Genomic DNA, 25,472 nt, shown 5'->3' on the forward strand with positions numbered 1-25,472 from the left:
GCATACTCCTGTAGTCCCAGCTATTTAGGGGGCTGAGGCAGGAGGGTTGCTTGAGCTCAGGAGTTTGAAGCTGCAGTGAGCCATAATCATACCACTGCACTCCAGCCTCAGTGACAGAGTGAGACCCCTTGTCAAATAAATTAATTGAAATAAAAACAAAGTTAGGACATTTCGGGCAGAGGAGCAGCATGAGCAAAGACAAGGAGACACGAAAAAGTGGGGTGTGTTTGGGGACTTAAGCTAATCAGAGTGGCTGGAGACTTGAGCGTTTAAGAGGAAGGAAAAATGAAGACAGTGGTGAAAATGGAGATGCTGAAGTGAACAGCCTTGAATGCAAAGGACAAAAGAAAAGAAAACTGCTATTTCTGGAGTGCCTCCTATGTCGTAGGAGTTTTTGCATACATTATCTCACTTAATCCGGGTGTGTAAGGTAAGCGTTCTTTTTTTTTTCAGAGACAGGTTCTCACTTTGTTACCTAGGCTAGAGTGCAGTGGTACAATCATTGCTCACTGCAGCCCTGAGCTTGTGGGTTTAAGTGATGCTCCTACCGCAGCCTCCTGAATAACTGGGATTACAGCTTGAGCCACCACACCTGGCCAATGTAAGCATTCTTATCCTCATTTATTCCACTGAAGAAATAGCTGTTCAGAGAAGTTAAATAATTTACCGAGGATCACACATCTTTTTTTTTTTTTTTTTTTTGAGATGGAGTCTCGCTCTGTCGCCCAGGCTGGAGTGCAGTGGCTCTATCTTGGCTCACTGCAAGCTCCGCCTCCTGGGTTCATGCCATTCTCCTGCCTCAGCCTCCCAAGTAGCTGGGACTACAGGCGCACGTCACCACACCCAGCTAATTTTTTTGTATTTTTAGTAGAGATGGGGTTTTACTGTGTTAGCCAGGATGGTCTCTATCTCCTGACCTCGTGATTTGCCCACCTCAGCCTCCCAAAGTGCTGGAATTACAGGTGTAAGCCACCGTGCCTGGCCCATCTTTTTTTTTTTTTTTTTTTTTTTTGAGATGGAGTCTTGCTCTGTTGCCAGGCTGGAGTGCAGTGGCGCCATCTCGCCTCACTGCAAGTTCAGCCTCCCGGGTTCACGCCATTCTCCTATCTCAGCTTCCTGAGTAGCTGGGATTACAGGCATGAACCACCATGCCCAGTTAATTTTTGTATTTTTAGTAGAGATGAGGTTTCATGATATTGGCCAAGATGGTCTCGATCTCTTGACCTCATGATCTGCCCACCTCGGTCTCCCAAAGTGCTGGGATTATAGGCGTGAGCCACTGCGCACTGCGCCCGGCCCATCTTTTTTTTTGAGACAGAGTCTTGCTTTGTCACCAGGCTGGAGTGCAGTGGTGCCATCTTGCCTCACTGCAATCTCGGCCTCCTGGGTTCAAGTGGTTCTCCTGTCTCAGCCTCCAGAGTAGCTGGGACTGCAGGCATGCACCACCATGCCCAGCGAATTTTTGTATTTTTAGTACAGATGAGGTTTCATGATGTTGGCCAAGATGGTCTCGATCGCTTGACCTCATGATCTGTCTGCCTCGGCCTTCCAAAGTGCTGGGATTATAGGCGTGAGCCACCATGCCCGGCCTAGGATCACATATCTTGTAAGCAATAGGATTTCAATCTCCCGCTCACACAAGCGGATCTGGGTACGTCCCCTGCCAGGTGGTGACATCAAGTGGGGAGAACAGAGTGAGGATCACTTTTATTCAGCGCCGCAGTGTCAGATGCATTAGCCTAAGCAGAGAAAGGGTATTTAAAGCCCAAAACTGAATGCAACCAGAAAATAGCTGAATAACTAAAGGCTCCATCCAGAAATCATGTTGTGAGAGTCAAGAGGGGTTAGTCTACAGAGCCAAAACTCCACCCAGTAATTGGTCCAAAAGCCAAGTTAATCATAAGCAGTGGAGCTTAATCAAGGAAAGGGTGGAGGGAGGCCAGGGAAGTTCAGAAGTGGGCAAGCTCTCAGCTAAGTCTCAAGCCTGTAGTCCAGCTCACACTCAAGTCCTGGGATGGGGAAGAGTTAAGGAGGTAAATTTTGTTGAGTTGGAACACTAAACAATTGGGTCCTCTAGAGGATAACATGCTTGGAAATGTTTTGTGGAAAGACTCTTCTGGTATCTCTGTAAAGAAGGGTCTCCAGGTTTCAGATAACAGCACCTCTCAATCTGGATCTTATATGGAGAGTAAAGACAGCCTGAGCTCAGTTCACAGACTCAACTGCCCTCTGCAGAGTGGACCATGGATAGGACTCTGGCTTGGTCCTTGGCCTTGTGGAACTACACTTGATGTGTATCCTACAGGAAATACAACAACAAAAAAAGATTAAGACTCCCATAGAGGAACACTAAGCACAGACATGGTCTATCCAGGATACTCAAGGAAGCAGGAGCTGTCAGGCAATCCACGCCCGGGCAGGACTTCTCATGGTACAGCACTTCATGAGTCATTATTTCATTTGAGCCTCCCAACCATTCCATGAAGTAGTTGTTAATTATTTCTTTCCTGCCTCGATTTTTTAAAAAAGTAAATGAGGAAACTAAGGCTGGAACAAGGGGAGTGATTGCTCAAAGCCACTCCGTTGGATGGCCATCAGAACTGGAACTTCAATCCAGGTTTTGTTTTAGGTAAATTCTGTGCCTCTTTCACTATAGGAAAAAAAAAATTTGCTAAGGGAAGGCTTCGTGGAGGAGGAGGTGCTTAAACTGCCCAAGTGGCAGGGCACTAAGTGCCGAAGGGTGACAAGGCCTCTGGGCAAAAGCACAAAGATGCTGCACAGCAAAGCAAGTTAAAGAAACAAAACGGTTCCGGGAATGTGCACTCCTTGAGGACAGGAAGAACCCACATCCTAGAATGGGGCCTGGGATTCAGCAGGCGCTGGCTAACTGAAGAAATGGCTGTCTGGAACACAGATTTTTCTATAGAGGAGTAGTAGAGGTGAGGTTGCGAAGTCGGAAGATGGAGAGGCTTTCACACAAGGAAGGCGGTGGAGGAGGAGCGAGGGGGCCCCGGGTGCCTGTGCGGACTTGAGGGGCGAGAGAATCAGCTGGAAGGCGGCTCCAGCAGAGAGAAGAGGAAGGCCAGAAGTAGACCGGGACAGGGGGAGGAAAGGACAGAGTCAAGGAGCATTTAGGAGTTCGGTTCCAGGAGGCCTGGCGACACCCTGACGGGGAGGGGTGACGCGCACCCATTTGCAGGCAGAAAGGCAGGAGCAGGGGGGTGTCCGAGGATGGTGGCTCGGAGGGACCAGGCGTGGGTGGTGCAAGCTCAGCAGTCACTCAAGGGGTGGCATGCCGATGAGGGAGGCGCCTCCCGGACTGGGGGACCGGGAAAGGCATTAGCAACCTGCCAGAACCCGGTTAACAAAGGCGGGACTACAATTCCCGGCATGCTCGGGCTCGGTGGGGTGACGACGGGCGGTGGCTGCGCTGCACCCGACTGGTGGGCGCAGGACCTGGGTCGGCACCGGAGCCTGTCATCCCAGAGCGGTCGGCGGGGGTGCAGACACGGCGATGCGCCCCTGTGCCCAGCACCCGGGCCGCGCCCGGCTCGCGCCTCCCGCCCCGCGGCCCCGCCCCCTGCCCCACCCCAGCCGGGAGGCTTAGCTGGGGCCGCAGCGCGGCGGCAACATCACTCTTGCCGCCGCTGCTCCGCCCCATCCCCTTCTGTTTTTCTCTCTCATTCTCCAGTGGCGGCGGCGGGGAAGGCGGAGGCAGAGGCAGAAGCAGCCGCGCTGGCTGCAATGAATGATCCCCCAGCTTGCGGGGAGGACTCCAGGTGAGCCTCTGCCCTCGGGAGGCCTGGGACCCCCGGCCGCCCACGACCGGCAGCCCACGCTATGGATCCCTAGAGGAAGGAGGAGAAGACAGCTCCCTGCCCACCCCCATCCCATTTTCCTCTTCCTTTATCTCATTGTTGCCGAAGCTGTTTACGGCAGCGCTCCCTCTGCTCCGGCATGGGGCGGGCTCCGGGCACGGCTGCTCGGCAGGCGCTCCTTCCGCGGCGGCTGGGCGATTCTGCCTAATTCACCTCCCAGCCGGTGCAGAGAGGACCGGAGAGCGGTGGAGGCCCGGACTGCAGCAGCGTTGGGGCCACCTCCCAGCGTCCCCACCCTAGGAGGCTGCATGCGGATTGAAGAGCGGCGCCTGGGGACTGGGCCGGCCCCGCTGATCCCGACCTAGCGAGCAGGACAGCAGGACCGCCCAGGCTGCGGAGGGGCTCAGGGGCAGGAAGGTCAGAGCAGCAAGATGGCCAGTAAGACCAAGGCCAGCGAGGCCCTCAAGGTGGTGGCCCGGTGCCGCCCCCTCAGCAGGAAGGAGGAGGCTGCTGGTCACGAGCAGATCCTTACCATGGACGTGAAACTGGGCCAGGTGACCCTGCGGAACCCCCGCGCTGCCCCGGGGGAGCTGCCCAAGACCTTCACCTTTGACGCTGTGTATGATGCCAGCTCCAAGCAGGCCGACCTGTATGATGAAACCGTGAGGCCCCTGATAGACTCCGTGCTCCAGGGTTTCAATGGCACGGTGTTTGCCTATGGCCAGACGGGCACTGGCAAGACCTATACCATGCAAGGGACCTGGGTGGAGCCCGAGCTGCGCGGGGTCATCCCGAACGCCTTTGAGCACATCTTCACCCACATCTCCCGCTCCCAGAACCAACAGTACCTGGTCCGGGCCTCCTATTTGGAGATCTACCAGGAAGAGATTCGAGACCTGCTCTCCAAGGAGCCGGGCAAGAGGCTAGAGCTGAAAGAGAACCCTGAGACGGGCGTCTACATCAAGGACCTCTCCTCCTTCGTCACCAAGAATGTCAAGGAGATTGAGCATGTGATGAACCTGGGGAACCAGACCCGGGCTGTGGGCAGCACCCACATGAATGAGGTCAGCTCCCGTTCCCATGCCATCTTTATCATCACCGTGGAGTGCAGCGAGCGTGGCTCTGATGGCCAGGACCACATCCGAGTGGGCAAGCTCAACCTAGTGGACCTGGCTGGCAGTGAGAGGCAGAACAAGGCAGGCCCCAACACAGCGGGAGGGGCAGCCACACCATCCTTGGGTGGCAGTGGTGGCGGTGGAGGCAGTGGTGGTGGTGGTAGTGGAGAGAGGCCTAAGGAAGCCTCCAAAATCAACCTCTCATTATCTGCCCTGGGCAACGTGATTGCTGCCCTGGCAGGCAACAGGAGCACCCACATTCCCTACCGGGACTCCAAGCTGACCCGGCTGCTCCAGGACTCCCTAGGGGGAAATGCCAAGACCATCATGGTAGCCACACTGGGGCCAGCTTCTCACAGCTACGATGAGAGCCTCTCCACCCTGCGCTTTGCCAACCGAGCCAAGAACATCAAGAACAAGCCCCGGGTGAATGAGGACCCGAAGGACACGCTGCTGCGGGAATTCCAAGAGGAGATTGCCCGCCTGAAAGCTCAGCTGGAGAAGAGGGGGATGCTGGGGAAGCGGCCCCGGAGGAAGAGCAGCCGCAGGAAGAAGGCTGTGTCTGCCCCGCCTGGGTACCCTGAGGGCCCGGTGATTGAGGCCTGGGTAGCAGAAGAGGAGGATGACAACATCAACAACAACCGCCCGCCCCAGCCCATCCTGGAGTCAGCCTTGGAGAAGAACATGGAGAATTACCTGCAGGAACAGAAGGAGCGGCTGGAGGAGGAGAAGGCAGCCATCCAGGATGACCGCAGCCTGGTGAGCGAGGAGAAGCAGAAGCTGCTGGAGGAGAAGGAGAAGATGCTGGAGGACCTGCGGCGGGAACAGCAGGCCACAGAGCTGCTTGCGGCCAAGTACAAGGTAAGGGCCCCAGAAGAGCCGGGCACTTGAGAAGTCCCCGCAGGGGATCCTGGCAGGGAGGTTCTTCTTTGAGAGTCTGTGACCTGGCCTGAAGCGGAGGTCCTCCCTCAGCACCACACACTGCTCTCCTGCCAAATGTGCCCCCAGAGCAGCCAGGCAAATTGCTCTGATACCGGACTGCCGGGCACATGCACAGGCACACACACACACATGCGCGTGCACACACACATGAAGCAAAGCGGACAGGCGGTCTCTCAAGCCAGTGAGCTTGGGGTGGTCTGACCTGCTGCGGTCATTTCCTGCCGGTGGCCTCAGGATCAGTCAGGTCTGTGGGATGGCCAGGCAGCCTCTCGTGAATGTGGATTCTCGTTCCTTCACAGCCTCCTCCCCTGAGGCTTCCTCCCTCTGCAGCATCTTCAAACCTCAAATCGTTTTAATAATACCATTTGGTTAGTACTTCAGTTTACAAAATGCTCCACATACATGATCCATACACGATCTCATTTGATCCTTTGGCCATCCAGGGTCACAGTTCTGAAATCCCCATTTCAGAGGTGAGGAATTAAAGCTCAGAGAAGTGACATGACCAAGGTTCCATCCTATGAAGTGGCAGAGCTGAGCCCATGGACCTCATGCTGTTTCAGTTCTTAGCTGGGCAAAGTGGGACCATGAACAGATTCTGCTCCCTGGGAAAATGGTCCCCTGGGGCTTACAGTGCAGGGGCCATTGCTTGCTCTCATTAGGAAGGCGATTTGGAGGTTATGCAGGAGGTAGGGTGGAAAAAGCACCAAACTCTATACCAGAGAGCAAGAGACTGGCCTAGCTATTTTACAGCTCATTGAGTGACTCATTGTAAGTTGCTTCTCTCTTTTCTCAGGTCTCAGTTTACCTTTCTGTAAAATAGAGCGTTGGCCTGGGTGATCTCTGAGGCTCTACCTATCTGACAATTCTATGGCCTATATTAATCTGAGCAGCAGATCAACCAACCCCCACCCCGAGGCCTCATCACAGTTAATATCCAATTCCCCATAAGCCTGAGAGATGTCAGAACCTCAGCATCCTTCCTGAGCTGTTTCCTACCCCCAGGACCTTCCAGGGCCTGATGGGGCTAACTACAGAGGCCCCTGCCTGTCCAGTCATAGACCTATTAAATTTCATTGCTGGGATGCCACAACTCAATGTTCCAGGCATTTCCAGGCCCCTGGAGCCTTCAACACTAGGGGTTGAAGGAAGGACACAGGAAGCCATGAGCTTGCTGGGAAGAGCAAAACATTGTCATTTCTTATTCCTTCTCAGGAATGTGGGCTGGGGAGCAGGGGGCCCCAGCCTACAGCCACTGAGACAGTGACAGATGAGCTGTATGCCATTGTCTGTTTTGGGAATGCGTGACTGCAGCAGGGGCTCTGGCCTTACATATTTAATATTTAATTCACTTCTTTGAGCCCAGCAAGAGTTATGCTGAGCTGTTTCCTCAAGGAAAGGATCAGGGGCCTGGAACCTTTAGGGACATCCTGAGAGAAGCAAGATATTAGAGGCAGGGCCGTTAGATTGAGCCCTCCCTAGGAGGGAGAGAATCCCATGTTTGCTTACCTGGTCAGTCTGCCACTGATTTTGCTAAGAAATCCCTGAAAGCTGGGAGGCAACAAAGGCTAAGAAGGGAGGAAAATGCAGTAACACACTTTGGCTGCTTGAGGGATGGGGTGAAGGTTTCCCTCAGTGAGATCCTTGGATCTAAGGCAGTGTGGGGCACAGATGATAGAACGGCCAAGAGATCAGGGCGGCCAACACCAGAATTCTTGCACCAGAGGTGTAGCCCACAAAATATCACAGTCTTAGAGTTGGCAGGAGCTTTGGAAAACTGAGGTCTGGACTTGCCCAGGGCCACACAGGTGAGTTGAGGAGAGCCTAGCTCCTTTATATATGGAAGAGCCCAGCCTCTTTCCATTGCTTGAGTCCTAATGTTACCTGTGCTAGTTGATAATCAGAGTACTTCATTTTTATATAACACTTGAACATCTTAATCTCATTCAATCCTCCCAACAACCCCAAGGGCTGGGTACTATTATTTCCATTCAACAGTTATGAAAACTAAGGCTGGGGAGGTGGAGTGAGTGTCTTATCAGCTCGTGACCCTGGGTGATAGGCAGCAGAGCCAGGACTGGAACCCGGGTCTTCTGATGCTCCCAGCCCTGTGCTGTTTCCAAGGCATCTCAGATTCCTCCATGTTTGCTCACTGTGTGACTCAGGGCGACGGCCTTTGCCTCTCCAGCCCTCGGGCTTCCATTCACCTAATGAGGAGGAGAAGCCTGACCTTGCTTCCTGGGGAATGGATGAAACAGTCATTATGTGCCAGGTGTTCGGATGGAAGCAAAGGGGGAGGAGTGCCTGGGAAATTCCACGACAGGAACGATTCCATATCCTGTGACTTCTCATCACACTCAGCCTAGGACAATCAGCAGCCAGCAACCCAGAATGGAACCTACACAGAGGACCCAAGTTCCCCATAGCCCCAAGGCACCACCTGGTCCGGTGTTGGATGTTTCTAGGCTGGTGGGATGATTGAGGGTTCTTGAGGAATCTACAGGGTAAAGAGGGGAGGAGCATGTTAGAGATATACCAATCCCAGTCCTGCCTATTCCCCAGGGTTGTGCCGAGGATTAAATGAGATCATTAGCATGAGGGCATTTGAAATAAGTTGAAAGCACCAAATACATGGAGGGCATTAGCAGCCACGGGGTGGCTTCTGTCCACCAAGCTGGGGTCCAGTGATCTCCAGGACAGACATCTTTGTTGTTAGTTTGACTTCTTCTTTACCCTGCCATCCTGGCTGCCTTGCCATAACCCTGCAGCTGCTGGGAGCAGAGCCAGGCAGGAGAGGTCTAGGAGATTTCACAAGGCAGGCTCCCCATCTGCAGCTCACTCCTGTCACCACTTTCTGAGTTATGGCATTAACTCCACTTCTTCCCCCACCAGCTCCCATTCCCTTCTTCCAGTTCATGCCACCCTCTGGGGGCAGCTAAGCGGTAGTTGATGCGACCCAGTGCCCTCATTCACTCTTTCTGACTCATCTCATAGTCTGTCTCGCCAGCTCTCCCTGCCTGCCACCTCCCAGGCTCCCTGTTCTCTTTGTTCTCCCCTCACTGTGCACAAACACCATGCCTATCTCCTTGGAATCTCCTTTCATGTTTACTGTGGGCCTTAGGGGATGTTCGGGTGTGCAAATATGTGAGAGTTTGTGATTGTGATCAGCGCCCTGTTTATCAGTAATAATTAGCAATTTATACTTATGTAGTGTCTAGGGGAGGGAGGGTGTGGGCGGGGAATGCTGGTGGGGACTTGATAACATACTAGGCCTGTGAGGTAGGAGGCATAGGTAACATCACAGGCCCACAATGCACAGTGAAAACCTTGAATATTTGGTACTGCGCAGTGAAAACCCAGATGTTTGTGCTCAGTGTCCATACTGCAGTGAGGACAGGTGAACACATGTAGATTGGTTGGGAGAAGGCCCACTTTACTCAAATGTAATCATGCAAGACAATTTTTAAATGACTGCTTTAATTTTGAAATTAACTTTTTTTTGAGATAGAGTTTCGTTCTTGTTGCTCAGGCTGGAGTGCAATGGCATGATCTCGGCTAACTGCAACCTCTGCCTCCCAGATGCAAGCAATTCTCCTGCCTCACCCTCCCTAGTAGCTGGGATTAGGTGCCCGCCACCATGCCTAGCTAATGTTTTGTATTTTTTGTAGAGACAGGGTTTCACTATGTTGGCCAAGCTGGTCTCGATCTCCTGACCTCGTGGTTTCCCTGCCTTGGCCTTCCAAAGTGCTGGGATTACAGGTGTGAGCCACTGTATCTGGCTTAAAGTTGATTTTTTTGAGGAGTTGGACTAGATGATTCCTAAAACTTTGATTTTAGCTACTTAAAGAGAAAAAAGAGTGTTGGTGTACAGATGATACAGAATGCAGGCACAAATTGAAGACAAGTAGAAACAACAGCATCAGATGTGATCCCCAATAAGTAAGTCTGGAGGGAGAAGAGCTGGGGGTCTTGGCTGGAGCCCACTCTCTCTGTGGTGAATGTAGAAAAGAGAACCTGCAGAAGTAGCCACAGAAGCCAGAGGGATGCGGTCATGAGGAGGAATGCGGACTGTGTTGAAATTGTATTGTCCCTTTCGAGGGTCCCACTTTCTCCCACCCCTCAGCAGGGGGATTAACCTTCAATGCAAGAGAGAATGTTTCAAGCCTGAGCAACAACAGTAACAGCAATAATAATGACATTTACTGAGCACTTGCTTTGTGCCAAGTACTATACTGTATACAGATTATCTTGTTTCATCCACACGAGCACCCTCCAAGAAAGGTGCCGTCCTTGTTCTCATTTTATAGATGAGAAAACGGAGCTCCACTGAGGTGAAATAACTCACCCAAGGCCACATGGTTGGTATAGTAAAACTATGTAAACCCAGCTGGATTTGACACAAAATCTGATGCTCTTTTAGTCTTAAAATAATTAGGAGGCCGGACGCCGTGGCTCAAGCCTGTAATCCCAGCACTTTGGGAGGCCGAGACGGACGGATCACGAGGTCATGGCTAATACGGTGAAACCTCGTCTCTACTAAAAAATACAAAAAAACTAGCCGGGCGAAGTGGCGGGCGCCTGTAGTCCCAGTTACTTGGGAGGCTGAGGCAGGAGAATGGCGTAAACCCAGGCGGCGGAGCTAGCAGTGAGCTGAGATCCGGCCACTGCACTCCAGCCTGGGTGACAGAGCGAGACTCTGTCAAAAAAAAAAAAAATAATAATAATAATAATAATTAGGAATATCAGGTTGTGAACTGGTTCCTGAGGAGATGCTGAAAAATGAGGAGTAGGCTGGGCATGGTGGCTCACACCTGTAATCTCAGCACTTTGGGAAGCCAAGGTGGGTAGATTCCTTGAGCCCAGGAGTTCCAGACCAGCCTGGACAACATGGAGAAACTCTGTCTTGACAAAAAATACAAAAAATTAACCAGGCATGGTGGTGTGCCCCTGTAGTCCCCACTACTCAGGAGGCCGAAGTGGGAGGATCACTTGAGCCCAGGAGATTGAGGCTGCAATGAGCCTTGATTGCACCATTGCACTCCAGCCTGTGTGACACACTGGAACCCTGTCTCAAAAAGGAAAGAAAAGAAAACTGATAGGAGCTGTTGTAGATGTGTCACATTTGAGGTGACAGAGTCCAGTGGGCAGCTGGAGATGGGCCAGTGGAGTTTAGAAGCAAGCCTTATGGCCGGGCGTGGTGGCTCACACCTGTAATCCCAGCTACTTGGGAGGCTGAGGCAGGAGAATCACTTGAACCCGGGAGGCGGAGGTTGTGGTGAGCCAAGATCACGCCATTGCACTCCAGCCTGGGCAACAAGAGTGAAACTCTGTCTCAAAAAAAAAAAAAAAAGAAAGAAAAAAGAAGCAAGTCCTAGACTGGAAATGGAGATTAGGTCTCATCTTTTCTTTTTTTTTGAGATGGAGTCACCAGGCTGGAGTGGAATGGTGCGATCTTGGCTCACCACAACCTCTGCCTCCCAGGTTCAACCGATTCTCCTGCCTCAGCCTCCCTAGTAGCTGGGATTATAGGCATGCACCACCATGCCCAGCTAATTTTATATTTTTAGTATAGATGGGGTTTCTCCATGTTGGTCAGGCTGGTCTCGAACTCCCGACCTCAGGTGATCCACCCGCCTTAGCCTCCCAAAGTGCTGGGATTACAGGCGTGAGCCACCGCCCCCAGCCCCGCCCCTATTTTTGATACTCTCTCCCTCTGTGTAAATGACTCCCAGGTCGAGGTCTCCTCTCTGGTCTCTCTGCTGGCCTTATATGAAGTGCTGTGTTCAGGGCATGGGCATCAGAGTCAGCCAGGTCTGGATTTAGTGACTTACCAGTTCTGAGACCTCTGAGTACCAGTTTCCTTAGCTATAAAATGGGATAGTAATAGTATCTTTGTTACAGTGCTATTGAAAGAATTAAACAAGGGCCGGGCACAGTGGCCTATGCCTGTAATCCCAGCACTTTGGGAGACTGAGGCAGGAGGATCACTTGAGCCCAGGAATTCAAGACAAGTCTGGGCAACATAGCAAGACCTTGTCTCTAGGAAAAAAAAGAAAAAGACCAGGCACTGTGGCTCATGCCTGTAATCCCAGCCCTTTGGGAGGCCGAGGTGGGTGGATCACGAGGTCAGGAGATTGAGACCAGCCTGGACAACATGGTGAAACCCCGTCTCTACTAAAAATACAAAAATTTGGTGGGCTTGGTGGTGCATGCCTGTAGTCCCAGATGCTCAGGAGGCTGAGGCAGGAGAATCGCTTGAACCCGGGAGGCAGAGGTTGCAGTGAGCTGAGATCGCACCACTGCACACCAGCCTGGCGACAGAGTGAGACTGTGTCTCAAAAAAAAAAAAAAAATTAAGATAATGAACAGAAAGCACTTTGTACAGTTTCTGGCACACAAGTGTTAAGTAAATAATTATTATTGCTATGTCAAACCTCCTAATAGATGTTTTCACTTGGCCACCTTCCTGATATGTTAAACACATCACATTTTAGGTTGGCATTCAAGGCCCTTCAGAGTCTGACTGCAATGCATCTCTTCTATCTTACCTGCCCAAGCCAGTTATTCCAATAGGAAAACCCTGCAGCCAGCTGTTCTACCCCCTTCCTTTGAAACCAACATGGGCCTCCCTATCCTTCTGCTGATTGCACTGTTTTTGTGTCCTGGATTGTTCCTGGTAACTAGGGAGTAGGAATTATGGAAGCAGGTTAAGCTTAATTTAAATATCTTTTTAACAGTTAAAATTGGGCTGTTTCAAGAAGAAATAGGTGGCCCTGATGGCGGTGATGGTTTCACGGTTGTATACCTGTCCCCAAATTCACTGAGTTGTATACATTAAATATGTACAGGCTTTTTTTTTTTTTTTTTTTTGAGACCAAGTCTTACTCTGTCGCCCATGCTGGAGTATAGTGGGACGATCTTAGCTCACTGCAACCTCTGCCTCCTGGGTTCAAGCAATTATCCTGCCTCAGCCTCTCCAGTAGCTGGGATTACAGGTGCATGCCATCACACCTGGCTAATTTTTGTATTTTTAGTAGAGATGAGGTTTCACCATGCTGTCCAGACTGGTCTCGAGCTCCTGACCTCAGGTGATCCACCTGCCTTGACCTCCCAAAGTGCTGGGATTACAGGCGTGAGCCACTGCGCCCAGCCTAAATATGTACAGCTTTTTACACATCAATCATGCCCCAATAAAGTGATGGGCTCCCATCCCTGGAAGTGTTCAAGGAGAGACAGAATGTCAATGGTGCTCTAAGGGCTTGATGTATCAGAAAAGCCATTGAACCAGATGATCTTCAAAATTCCCTTCTCTTAAAGGCCCTTAATTGTTTAAAATGGTATTTTTTAAACAGCAAAATAGAAAATATTTAGCTTTCTGAAAATTAAGACCAGAAGGTTTAAATTTTAATATAGTATGAATTCAAACAATAATGTAATAGAGGATGTTTTTCAGCTCTCTGTCATAACCAGTTAGAGAAGAGTCAAAGACAATGAGAAGACGAGGAGAGAGAAAGAGAGAGAAAATAGGAGAAAAGCAAGAGAGAAAAGGAGGGACAATAAAGAGGGGAAAGAGAAACAGGCGAGGAGGGAGAGCGGGTAAATAACCGTGTGGATGACAGGGTTTTTGGGGAGAAGAAACCTCGATTGGGAGAGGAAGTGCTGTAGTGGAGAGAGTTAAATTCTGTGTATCATTCCACTGTCCTAATCTTAATGTTAGTCTTCAAATAGGGCTATCTCCAGTCTCCAGAGACTACCACAAAGCTGATCTGGTTCCATCTGCATGTCCCCAAGGACACCAGCCCCATGCCAGACACTCTGAGATTTGTAGGACTGCGTGATCAGCTCAGTTCTGTATGATCAGACCCTTGAAAGAAGCCTTCGGATAACAAGTGACCCATACTCCAGGCTGGGTGTGGATCCAGGTCACAGTCCGTGACCTCTTAGTGTTGGTGAGAGCAGTGTCTTGTGTTCCTTCTCATCCCTGGTGGGTGTGGCCCGTTAACAGAATTGTTGAGTTCTGGGGGCATTTTGTAACATAAAGATTTGACTAGTGGGAAGTATATGACACTAATGGATTTCCATCTGAGATTCTGGGCTTCAAGTGACATTGAGGCTCAGCAGGCCTTTTGGTCTAGTGTTAGGTTTCTTGTGCTATGTGTTGGCTGGAGGAGGGTGTGATCATACGGCCCTGAGTCATTTCCAGCCTCCGCAGAGCACAAGATTGGATGAAGTGGCTTTGATAATATTCTCATTGTGCTCTGAGGACTAGGAAGAAAGGTCTGGAATTCAGATAGAGAGGGGCACTTTTCTCTGCCAGACCACTGCTCCTGGCCAGTCTGGGGCACCTCTTCTGGAGCTGCTGAACCAAGTGGCATGTTTGAATGAATAAGAAAGTGCTTCCCCAGGTGCAGTGGCTCATGCCTGAAATTCCAGTATGTTGGGAGGCTGAGGTGGGAGGATCACTTGAGGCCAGTAGTTTGAGACCAGACTGGATAACAAAGCCAGACCCCATCTCTACAAAAAAGTAAAAAAAAAAAAAAAAAAAAGCTAGGCATGGTGGTGCACATCTGTAGTCCTCACTACTCAGGAGGCTGACCTGGAAGGATGGCTTGAGCCCAGGAGTTCAAGGTTTCAGTGAGCCTTGATCTTGCCACTGCACTCCAGCCTGGACAACAGAGCAAGACCCCAACTCAAAAAAAGGAGAATAAAACAAAATGGTCTCTCTTTCCACAGTTCCAGCTCTGCAGCTGTAGAGGCTGTACAAGGCACATCCTCATGCTCAGACCTTATAGGACACCCATACTTGCAGTTTGGTATATCTAGAATTGTTAATATCCTGAGAAATTCTTGGGCATTAACTCCACCTCATACTAAAAAATTACTTTCTAGTTGTCTCATGTTCCTCTCAGATATGCTCAACAGAAGAGTCCCAGGCCCTGGGATGAGCTATTTCTTTTTTCTTCTTTCTTTTTTTTTTTTTTTTTTGAGATGTAATCTTGCTCTGTCACCAGGCTAAAGTGATCTCAGCTCACTGCAAGCTCTGCCTCCCGGGTTCAAGCGATTCCCCTGCCTCAGCCTCCTGAGTAGCTGGGACTACAGGTGTCCGCCACCATGCCCGGCTAATTTTTTTTTTTTTTTTTGAGACAGAGTCTTGCTCTATCACCCAAGCTGGAGTGCAGTGGCGCGATCTCAGCTCACTGCAAGCTCCGCCTCCCGGGTTCATGCCATTCTCCTGTCTCAGCCTCCTGAGTAGCTGGGACTACAGGCGTCTGCCACCATGCCCGGCCAATTTTTTGTATTTTTAGTAGAGATGGTGTTTCACTGTGTTAGCCAGGATGGTATCGATCTCCTGACCTTGTGATCCACCCACCTCGGCTTCCCAAAGTGCTGGGATTACAGGCATGAGCCACCGCACCCCGCCGGGCTGAGCTATTACTATAGCACTAGCTAATGTACATGCAGGCTTTCTTCTTTCTTCAGGTGGGCCAGCAGAAAAATAACAACAATGATGGTAATAATGATAGCTACCATTTCTTCCATGCATGCTTAATGCCAACCACTCTGATGTGTTTTTTTGTGTGTGTGCGTGTGTGTGTGTGTGACAGTTTCACTCTTATTTCCCAGGCTGGAGTGTGATGGTGCAATCTCGGCTCACTGCAACCTCCACCTCCTGGGTTAAACCAATTCTCCTATCTCAGCCTCCCAAGTAGCTGGGATTACAGGTGCCCACCGCCACACCTGGCTAATTTTTGTATTTTTAGTAGAGATGAGGTTTTGCCAGGTTGACCAGACTGGTGTCAAACTCAGCGATCTCAGGTGATCAGCCTGCCTTGGCCTCCCAAAGTGTTGGGATTACAGGCCTGAGCCACCGCGCCTGGCCCGATGTGTTCATTATGTGTATCATTTTGCTTCATCCTCACAGTAGCATGAATCTTCATCTGACCAGTGAGGAAACTGAGGCACATTAAGGAATGAACATTCCAGGACTGCACACCTAGAAAGTGGTGGGGCCAGAGTTATGAGCCCATGTCTGCCTGACTCCACTTCCACACAGGAAGGATTATGCCAGATCCCTGACTAATAAGCCCCAGTGGGAACTCTTGTCTCCTGAGATATTTAACTCATCTTTGTCCTTCTATATGACGCAAATCCCCACCTTCTAACCTCAGCCCAGTACCATTCACTCTTGTAATCAACAAATCTTTGGCCGGGTGCAGTGGCACACACCTGTAATCCCAGCACTTTGGGAGGCCAAGGTGGGCAGATCACTTGAGGCCAGGCATTCAAGACTATCTTGGCCAACATGGCGAAACCCCATCTCTACCAAAAATACAAAAATTAGCTGGGCATGGTGGCATGTGCCTTAGTCCCAGCTACTCCAGAGGCTGAGGCAGGAGAATCACTTGAATCCAGGAGGCAGAGGCTGCAGTGAGCCAAGATCATGCTACTGCACTTGCCTGGGTGATAGAGTGAGACTCTGTCTCAAAAAAAACAAAAGCCCAACAAATCTTTTTAAGTAACCATGGCCAAGGACATAAATCAGTAGATATAGTTAACTTCATCTTTAAATTCTTTAAATTTCTGGAAGGAATCATAAGAACTTGCAATAATGGTTATTGCTAGAGATTTTAATATGGAGGAGAATTTTTATTTTTCACTGTATACCTTTTTATTTTATTTTTCACAATAAGCATATAATACTTTAAAAAAATCATCTGGGACTTTATTTTTATTTTTTATTTTTTCAGTAGTTTTGGGGGGAACAGGTGGTTTTTAGTTACATGGATAAGTTCTTTAGTGGTGATTTCTGAGATTTTGGTGCACCCATCACCCACTTTAAAAAAATTAAACAAAAACTAATCTGAATTTTTTAAAGGAAAAAGCGCTTTGTCAGGGTTCTATGGTTTAAAAAAAGATGGGGGGAAATGTAAAATATATATGTTAATGCCTAGTTGGAAGATTTGCTTAAAGGTAATGAATAATTGAGGAAAATCCAGGGTTGATAATAATGCTGAGTTAAACTCAGTTATTGGTAATCCTGTGACCTTGGACAAGTCACTTTCCCTCCCATAAGCTGTAAGGAATGACCAATAGATGATTCCTGACCAGGCGCGGGGGCTCACGCCTGGAATCCCAGCACTTCGGGAGGCTGAGGCAGGCGGATCACAAGGTCAGGAGTTCAAGACCAGCCTGACCAACATGGTGAAACCCCGTCTCTACTAAAAATGCAAAAATTATCTGGGTGTGGTGGCACACGCCTGTAATTCTAGCTACTCAGGAGGCTGAGGCAGGAGAATCGCTTGAACCCGGAAGGCGGAGGTTGCGGTGAGCCGAGATCATGCCACTCTACTCCAGCCTGGGTGACAGAGCAAGACTCCGTCTCAAAAAAAAAAAAAAAAAAGATGATTCCTTGCTTTCTGTACCATTTGCTGATTCACCTTGGAAGCAGGCCAGTGTTAGAAACCAGCCTGAATGAAGGACAGTGAAGGACAGAGAGGAATGACCCAGCCTTGACTGGGATCCTAGAGGCTGTATGACCGAGGACCACTAACCTAACCCCTCTGGGCCCTGCACCTCATCTCTAAACTGCTCACACTACACTATATACATCCTTAGGTTCATCCAGTTCTGACACTGGAACATTCTGTTGCCTGTATTTGCTGAAGAGAAACCCTCTAGAAAGCCACAAATAAGCGAGGGAAATAGGGTGGAAAGGTGAAGATAAGCATTGATCTGAGGGGCTCGTGGTTTTCTCACTAAAGCAAAAGGGCTGATTAGTTTCCTTCCTGCTTTTCTTCAAGGTGAGCTGAAGCACTCTGGGCATCCCTGCCTTGTCCAGTACAAGACTGCAGTCCAGCTCACCTCATCCCTTGGCCAATATTTTCCTGATCTCAAATTGTTCTTTCTTCTTAATAAGGAAATTCCTAGCACTTGAACCGTTTGTCATTTTTATTGTGTTTTGAGCCATCCAAGGAGAAGACTCACACTCAGTCTCCTGACCTTTGTCCCCCAGGGCAGGAAATCATTGAAAATAGCATTATTCATCTGCAAATGGTCCTCTTCATCCCCTCCCCATTGTCTCTTTCATTTCTTCTTCTCTTACTGCTGACTCCTCACGATGTACAATCAGGGAGCTGGAAAAGGAGAAACAGGTCTGTGAAGGTAGGGGTGGCTGTATTTTCTAAGAGATGGAAGCAGGGTCGGTTGAGATTGTTGTTTTGTTTTTTGCTCTTTGTGGCAAGTGGTGGGTAAAATACCAATCAGATACCAAAACAGCGAGTCACGACTAACATTTGGGTGTGCTTTATCACTTACCAAGCACTTTCACACCTACTCTCAGACTCGCTGGTTGTTTTGTTTTATTTCTGTTTTTTGTTTTGTTTCTTGAGACAAGGTCTCACTCTGTCACCCAGGCAGGATTGCAGTGGTGCAATCTCAGCTCACTACAGTCTCAACCTCCTGGGCTTGAGGAATCCTTGCACCTCAGCTTCCCAAGTAGATGGGATTACAGAGGTGGGACTACAGGCGCACGACACCACGCCTGGCTAATTTTTAAAATAAATTTTTTATAGAGATGGGGTCTCATTATGTTGCCCAGGCTGGTCTTGAACTCCTGGGCTCAAGTAATCTGCCTGCTTCAGCCTCCCAAAGTGCTGGGATTACAGGCGTGAGCCACTGCACCCAGCCCAACTTGCTGTTCTTACCCGAGGCCTGAAAGGTAGCAGGTATTCTCCCCATTTTACAGATGAGGAAGTGGAAGTCCAGAGGGCTGAAGAGCTAGATTTTGTAGCAAAGAGAGTGGCAGAGTGTGTAGCAGGACTGGAGCACCCTGACTCCCATACCCAGCCACTCTTTATGTCATTCCACCATGGAACTTGTGCAGGGACACTTCCCACGAACATTCTTCCAGAGTTTCTAGCCTCTCTCTGGGACTCTAGGATCCTGACAGCCTCCCTGCCAGCACACAGTTAAGAGCTCTAATCCACTTATCTCAAAGACCCCCATAAGAGTCACACAGGCAGAAGCAGCAGCAGCAGAGCCCTGCCTATTTCAGCCAAAAGAGAAAGCAAGGAGGCTCTGAGCTTTCCTGATGGTTCCTGAGTTGGCAAAGGTACAAATACCAAATGTTGCTTCTCTCCAAGGTGCTTTCCTGTCTGAACCTGGAAGAAAGCCATGGAACAGAGAATAGGACATTGGACTTGGAGTTAGGGCAGTAGTGGTCAAATATCACTCTGCCATTTACTGGCTCCAAACCTTGAGCAAATCACTTTGCCTGTCTGGGCCTTAGTTTTCCTTTATGTCAAATGGGGATCATAACCGTTATCTCATAAGTTTTTGTGAGCGTTAAATAGGACGATTAAGGTAAAAAGGAGTTAACCCAGTCGAGGCACATGGCCAGTTGCATCTGAGACTCCTGTCTCCTGCAGAATGTCACAGATAGGTGGCAGTGGCAGGGCAGAGCCTGTTTGGCTTATCTGTCCTGGTAAAATCATACTTGATGCTGTCTTCCCAGAAGAGTGGCTGGCTGGGCCTGACTGTCTCCATTCTAGCTTTCCACGTCAGTGCTTTATGAGTACCAGGGCCCCCTTTGTCCCCGCTCTGGTTTTGCACTCCATTTGCTCTTGGAATAGTTAAAGGTGAGCCTCTGAGTACCCCCAGCTGTGTCTACAAGCTGGCATTGTCCCTGTAGTGACCTGGCTGTTGTCACAGCAGCTCTGGAATCAGGGCTCTAATCAAATTGGAAAGTTATTTGGAAAGCACATAGTCAATATAAGAGCAGCTAGATAGGTGGGGCACGGTGGCTCACACCTGTAATCTCAGCACTTTGGGAGGCCGAGGTGGGCGGATCACTTAAGGTCAGGAGTTCAAGACCAGCCTGGCCAACATGGTGAAACCCCATCTCTACTAAAAATGCAAAAACTAACTGGGCGCGGTGGCAGGCACCTGTAGTTCCAGTTACTTAGGAGGCTGAGGCAGGAGAATGGCTTGAATCTGGGAGGCAGAGGTTGCAGTGAGCCGAGATTATGCACCTGCACTCCAGCCTGGGTGACAAAATGAGACTCTGTCTCAAAAAAAAAAAAAAAAGAGCAGCAGCTAGACAAAGAGTCCTTAATTAGGAGACTCAGGCTTCGAGGACTACACCTCTAGGCCTCAGTTTCCTATCTATAAAGCATGGGGGTTGGGGTCGATGATTCCCAAAGTCCCCTTGGTTACCCTGCCCTTCATACCCATCTCTCAAGCATGAGACCATGGTGCCCTGCAGCTCCCAGCCCTGTCTTTTTCACCCCCATAGCCTCTGCTGGCCTTTTAGTTACACTGGCTTGTTTAGAATCAGCAGAACCAAACCCAGTCCTGTCCCCAGGCCCACCCACCTGTAGTCTTTTGCTCTGAAATATTACAAAAGAAGCATTGACTAGAATGGCTGAGAGCTTCAGGGAACTTCTCTTCAGGACTAGGAACTCCACATTCTCACGTCCCCTGCTTGGTATATTCTAGCCTGAACTGAGCTCAGGGATTTCGGGCATCCCTGTCCCTCCCCGCCCTCATAGGTGATGGTTAAGCATCTCTCTTTTTTTTTTTTTTTGAGATGGTGTCTCACTCTGTCACCCAGGCTGGAGTGCAGTGGCCGGATCTCAGCTCACTGCAAGCTCCGCCTCCCGGGTTTACGCCATACTCCTGCCTCAGCCTCCTGAGTAGCTGGGACTACAAGCGCCCGCCACCTCGCCCGGCTAGTTTCTTATATTTTTTAGTAGAGACGGGGTTTCACCGGGTTAGCCAGGATGGTCTCGATCTCCTGACCTTGTGATCCGCCCGTCTCGGCCTCCCAAAGTGCTGGGATTACAGGATTGAGCCACCGCGCCCGGCCTGGTTAAGCATCTCTAAAAAAATTAGTCGGGTGTGTTGGCTCACGCGCCTATAGTCCTGGCTACTTGGGAGGCTTAGGTGGGAGGATCTCTTGAGTCCAGAACCACTGCACTCCAACCTGGACAACAGAGCAAGATCCTGTGTCTCAAAGAAAAGAAAAAGGCTCGAGATCTCTGAGAGAAAGGAGGAGATGGCCACTGGTATCCTCAGACAAATGTGGAAATAAAAAAGAAAAGGAAAAAAATCTATTTCTAAGCCAAGAAAAGAATCTCATGCGTGACATATTTCTGAGCATGGGAGTGAAGCAGACAGCATGGGTTGAGACTGAGGAGAAGGAGGGAGCAGAGACCCTGCACCTGGACTGAGGCCCACCCACAGATTTCATGCCAGAGCCAGCCCCCTCTTCCCAGCACAAGACTGGTCTGTCAGCCAGGCTTGGCTGAGAGTGTGGGTTTGAGCAAGTGGGCAAGACTTGGCCAGTGACTGATAAGGCAAATTTAGTTGTCATTCAGACCACGTCTGTGCTGGGTCCTGGCAGGGCTGGCAGAGAAACACACAGGCATTGGGCAGATGGGTGGAGTGACAGTGGCCAGTTAGTTATCGTCCAGGATTCTCTTCATGGAGCCCAGGGCCCAGCCTGCAGGAGAGATGGTGAAGCAGAGTTCTAGGTCCACAGAGGAGATCCAACCCGGAAAAAGATGAGCAGAAACCAGCCCAGGAGCTGGTCTTGAGCCTCCTGTAATGGGGAAGAGGAAGGAAGGAGGGCTGGGACTTGGGGACTCAGCAGTCTTGCTTGGCTAATACATCAGACCCCAGGCCTGACTGGCAGCTCAAATTATGCCTGATAGTGTCCAGGTGGCTTCAAGAACAGGGTGAGGTGGTAGCCTTTGAGTGAGGAGGACTCGGGCCTAGGTGTGGGTAGCTGGGGAGGGTGGGGTCTGAATAAACAAAGAATTTCGTTTTGAATCTGAGGTCCATCTCTTCACTTGAAAATCACCAAAAACATTAGCCGGGCATGCTGGCACATGCCTGTAGTTCCAGCTACTCAGAAGGCTGAGGTGGGAAGATCTCTTGAGCCCAGGAGCTGCAGCTGCAGTGAACTCTGATCATGCCACTGCATTCCAGCCTGGGCAACAGAGCAAGACCCTGTCTATAATGGAAAAAGAAAAATCACCAAAAAGATTTTAAAAACACAATATAGAGGCCGGGCGCGGTGGCTCAAGCCTGTAATCCCAGCACTTTGGGAGGCCAAGGTGGGCGGATCACAAGGTCAGGAGATCGAGACCATCCTGGCTAACACGGTGAAACCCCGTCTCTACTGAAAATACAAAAAATTAGCCAGGCGAGGTGGCGGGCGCCTGTAGTCCCAGCTACTCAGAGGCTGAGGCGGGAGAATGGCATGAACCCGGGAGGCGGAGCTTGCAGTGAGCTGAGATCGCGCCACTGCACTCCAGCCTGGGCGACACAGCCAGACTCCGTCTCAAAAAAAAAAACAAAAAACAAAAAACAAAAAACACAATATAGAGTATGTTGGGAGAGGAAAGCTCAGGCCTCCACAAGACCACCTTAAAAGTATGGAGAATATAAAATGAATGCAGAGGCTCGATTTTGTATCTATTATTATAACAAATGTTTATTTTTTTTATTTTATTTATTTTATTTTTAAAGATAGAGTCTTGCTCTATGGCCCAGGCTGAAGTACAGTGGTACGATCTCGGTGCACTGCAGCCTCCGGTGATTCTTGTGCCTCAGCCTGCTGAGTAGCTGGGATTACAGGTGCACGCCACCATGCCCAGCTAATTTCTGTATTTTTAGTAGAGATGAGATTTTGCCATGTTGGCCAGGCTAGTCTCGAACTCCTGGCCTCAAACAATCCACCTGCCTCGATCTCTGAAAGTGTTGGGATTACAGGTATGAGCCACTGTGCCTAGCCATAACAAATTTTAAAAATAATAATACTTCATGGCCGGGCGCGGTGGCTCATGCCTGTAATCCCAGCACTTTGGGAGGCTGAGGCGGATGATCACGAGGTCAGGAGATTGAGACCATCCTGGCTAACACGGTGAAACCCTATCTCCACTAAAAAAATACAAAAAAATTAGCTAGGCGTGGTGGTGGGCATCTGTAGTCCCAGCTATTCTGGAAGCTGAGGCAGGAGAATGGCGTGAACCCGGGAGGTGGAGCTTGCAGTGAGCCGAGATTGCGCCACTGCACTCCAGTCTGGGTGACAGAGCAAGACTTCGTCTCAAAATAAATAAATAAATACAAATAAAAATAAAATAATAATAATACTTCATGCGGACCCAGGCGTGGTGGCTCACACCTGTAATCCCAGCACTTTGGGAGACTAAGGTGGACAGATCACAAGGTCACGGGTTTGAGACCAGCCTGGCCAACATGGTGAAACTCCATCTCTACTAAAAATACAAAAGTTAGCCAGGTGTGGTGGTACATGTCTGTAATCCCAGCTACTCAGGAGGCTGAGGCAGGATAATTGCTTGAACCCAGGAGGCCGAGGTTGCAGTGAGCCAAGATCGCACCACTGCACTCCAGCCTGGGCAACGAAGTGAGACTCTGTCTCAAATAATAATAATAATACTTCATGCCTATGATGCTGTAATAAAAATGGTTCCATTATTACTGCTGGCAGTAGTTTAAGTCATTAGAATGATAACTGACAATATGTTTCAAGATATACAAAATGTTTATAACCCTTTGTCCTCTTCTGGAATTTCTTTCTAAGAAAGTTACCTGGCCGGGCGCGGTGGCTCAAGCCTGTAATCCCAGCACTTTGGGAGGCCGAGACGGGTGGATCACGAGGTCAGGAGATCGAGACCATCCTGGCTAACATGGTGAAACCCCGTCTCTACTAAAAAATACAAAAAACTAGCCGGGCGAGGTGGTGGGCGCCTGTAGTCCCAGCTACTCAGGAGGCTGAGGCAGGAGAATGGCGTGAACCTGGGAGGCGGAGCTTGCAGTGAGCTGAGATCCGGCCACTGCACTCCAGCCCGGGTGACAGAGCAAGACTCCGTCTCAAAAAAAAAAAAAAAAGGAAGTTACCTAAAAAAGCAAAAAATTAGGCTGGGAGTGGCGGCTCACACCTGTAATCACAGCACTTTGAGAGGCCGAGGCAGGTGGATCCCTTGAGTCCAGCAGTTCAAGACCAGCCTGGGCAACATGGCAAAACCCTGTCTCTACAATAAAATATAAAAATTAGCCAGGCATGGTGGCGGGTGCCTGTGGTCCCAGCTACTCAGGAGGCCAAGGCAGGAGAATCATTTGAACCTAGGAGGCGGGAGGTTTCAGTGAGCTGAGACTGCACCACTGCACTCCAGCCTGGGTGACAGAGTAAGGCTCTGTCTCCAAAAATATATATATATATACACATATATATAAATAATATATATACACACACACACATATACACATATATACACACATATATACGTATACATACATGTGTATATACTTATATATACATGTACATATATGTATATATACATATACATGTGTATCTACATACGTGTGTGTGTGTGTGTATACATAGGTAAATTGAAAATAGCAAGACATAAACTTGTGTTTATAATATGTCCATAGAGGTGAAAAAGGGGCTGGGTGCAGTGGCTCATGCCTGTAATCCCAGCACTTTGGGAGGCTGAGGCGGGCAGAGCACGTGAGGTCAGGAGTTCGAGACCAGCCTGACCAACATGGTGAAACCCCGTCTCTACAAAATACAAAATTAGCCAGGTGTAGTGGTGCGCACCTGTAATCCCAGCTACTTGGGAGGCTGAGGCAGGAAAATCACTTGAGCCCAGGAGATAGAGGTTGTGGTGAGCTGAGATCACGCCATTGCACTCCAGCCTGGGCAACAAGAGTGAAACTCTGTCTCAGAAAAACAAAAAAAAAACACAAACAAAAAAAAAAAAAAGGGAAAATGAAAGAAACCAAGTAGCCATGGTAGGGAATATGTGACGTTTCTCATTTTATTTCTATAATGATTTTGATGTTTGTGCAATTATTTTTTTCTGGAAGGAGAGAAAGACAATAAAGGGTTAAAAACGTGTCCCCAGAATTCTTTAATAGACTGGTAACTATTTACTCCAGGGTTAACTCTTGAAGTAACAAATTTCGTAAATGTATTACCTTCTATAAACCGTAAAACTCCCTTTCATTTGTCCTAAACACTGCTGCTGTCAAACCTCAAGGTGTGAGCTCTTACTCTACGTGCCAAGATGGATTGGAAAAGCCTGGATCTTTCCTTTTCACCCCCAATTTTGATTGTTTCATTTCCAGACTTACCTTCTTAACTTTTCTTTGTCTTTTCAGAACAAAGAGTCCTTTTTTATTTTTTACTTTTTTTGAGACAGAGTCTCACTCTGTCACCCAGGCAGGAGTACAGTGTCACGATCTCAGCTCACTGCAACCTCTGCCTCGGGTTCAAGTGATTCTCCTGCCTCAGCCTCCCGAGTAGCTGGGATTCCAGGCATGTGACACCACACCCAGCTAATTGTTGTAGTTTTAGTAGAGATGGGGTTTCACCATGTTGGTCAAGCTGGTCTCGAACTCCTGACCTCAGGTGATCTACCCGCCTTTGCCTCCCAAAGTGCTGGGATTACAGGCATGAGCCACCACACCCAGCCGAGTTCTGTATTTTAAAGTCTCTTATAATAGCCCTGGGATGGCTTCAGCCGTCCTTCTCTCTCTCTTTTTTTTTTTTTTTTTTTTCAGACAG

The 25,472-nt window shown here is 49.4% G+C and overlaps 1 protein-coding gene across 1 annotated transcript in view; it reads left to right on the plus strand.

Annotated features, from left to right (window-relative positions):
• The first annotated feature begins 3,418 nt into the window (after positions 1-3,418).
• Positions 3,419-25,472, plus strand: part of KIF3C (kinesin family member 3C) — a 58,537-nt gene continuing 36,483 nt past the window's right edge. The window contains exon 1 of the mRNA XM_033176341.1: positions 3,419-5,794. Coding sequence (XP_033032232.1) covers positions 4,250-5,794 — 1,545 coding nt within the window. The 5' untranslated portion in view covers positions 3,419-4,249. The remainder of the gene's footprint in view (positions 5,795-25,472) is intronic.

The sequence above is a fragment of the Trachypithecus francoisi genome, unplaced genomic scaffold (genome assembly GCF_009764315.1).
Source record: "Trachypithecus francoisi isolate TF-2019V2 unplaced genomic scaffold, Tfra_2.0 Lachesis_group17, whole genome shotgun sequence".
Lineage (NCBI taxonomy): Eukaryota > Metazoa > Chordata > Mammalia > Primates > Cercopithecidae > Trachypithecus > Trachypithecus francoisi.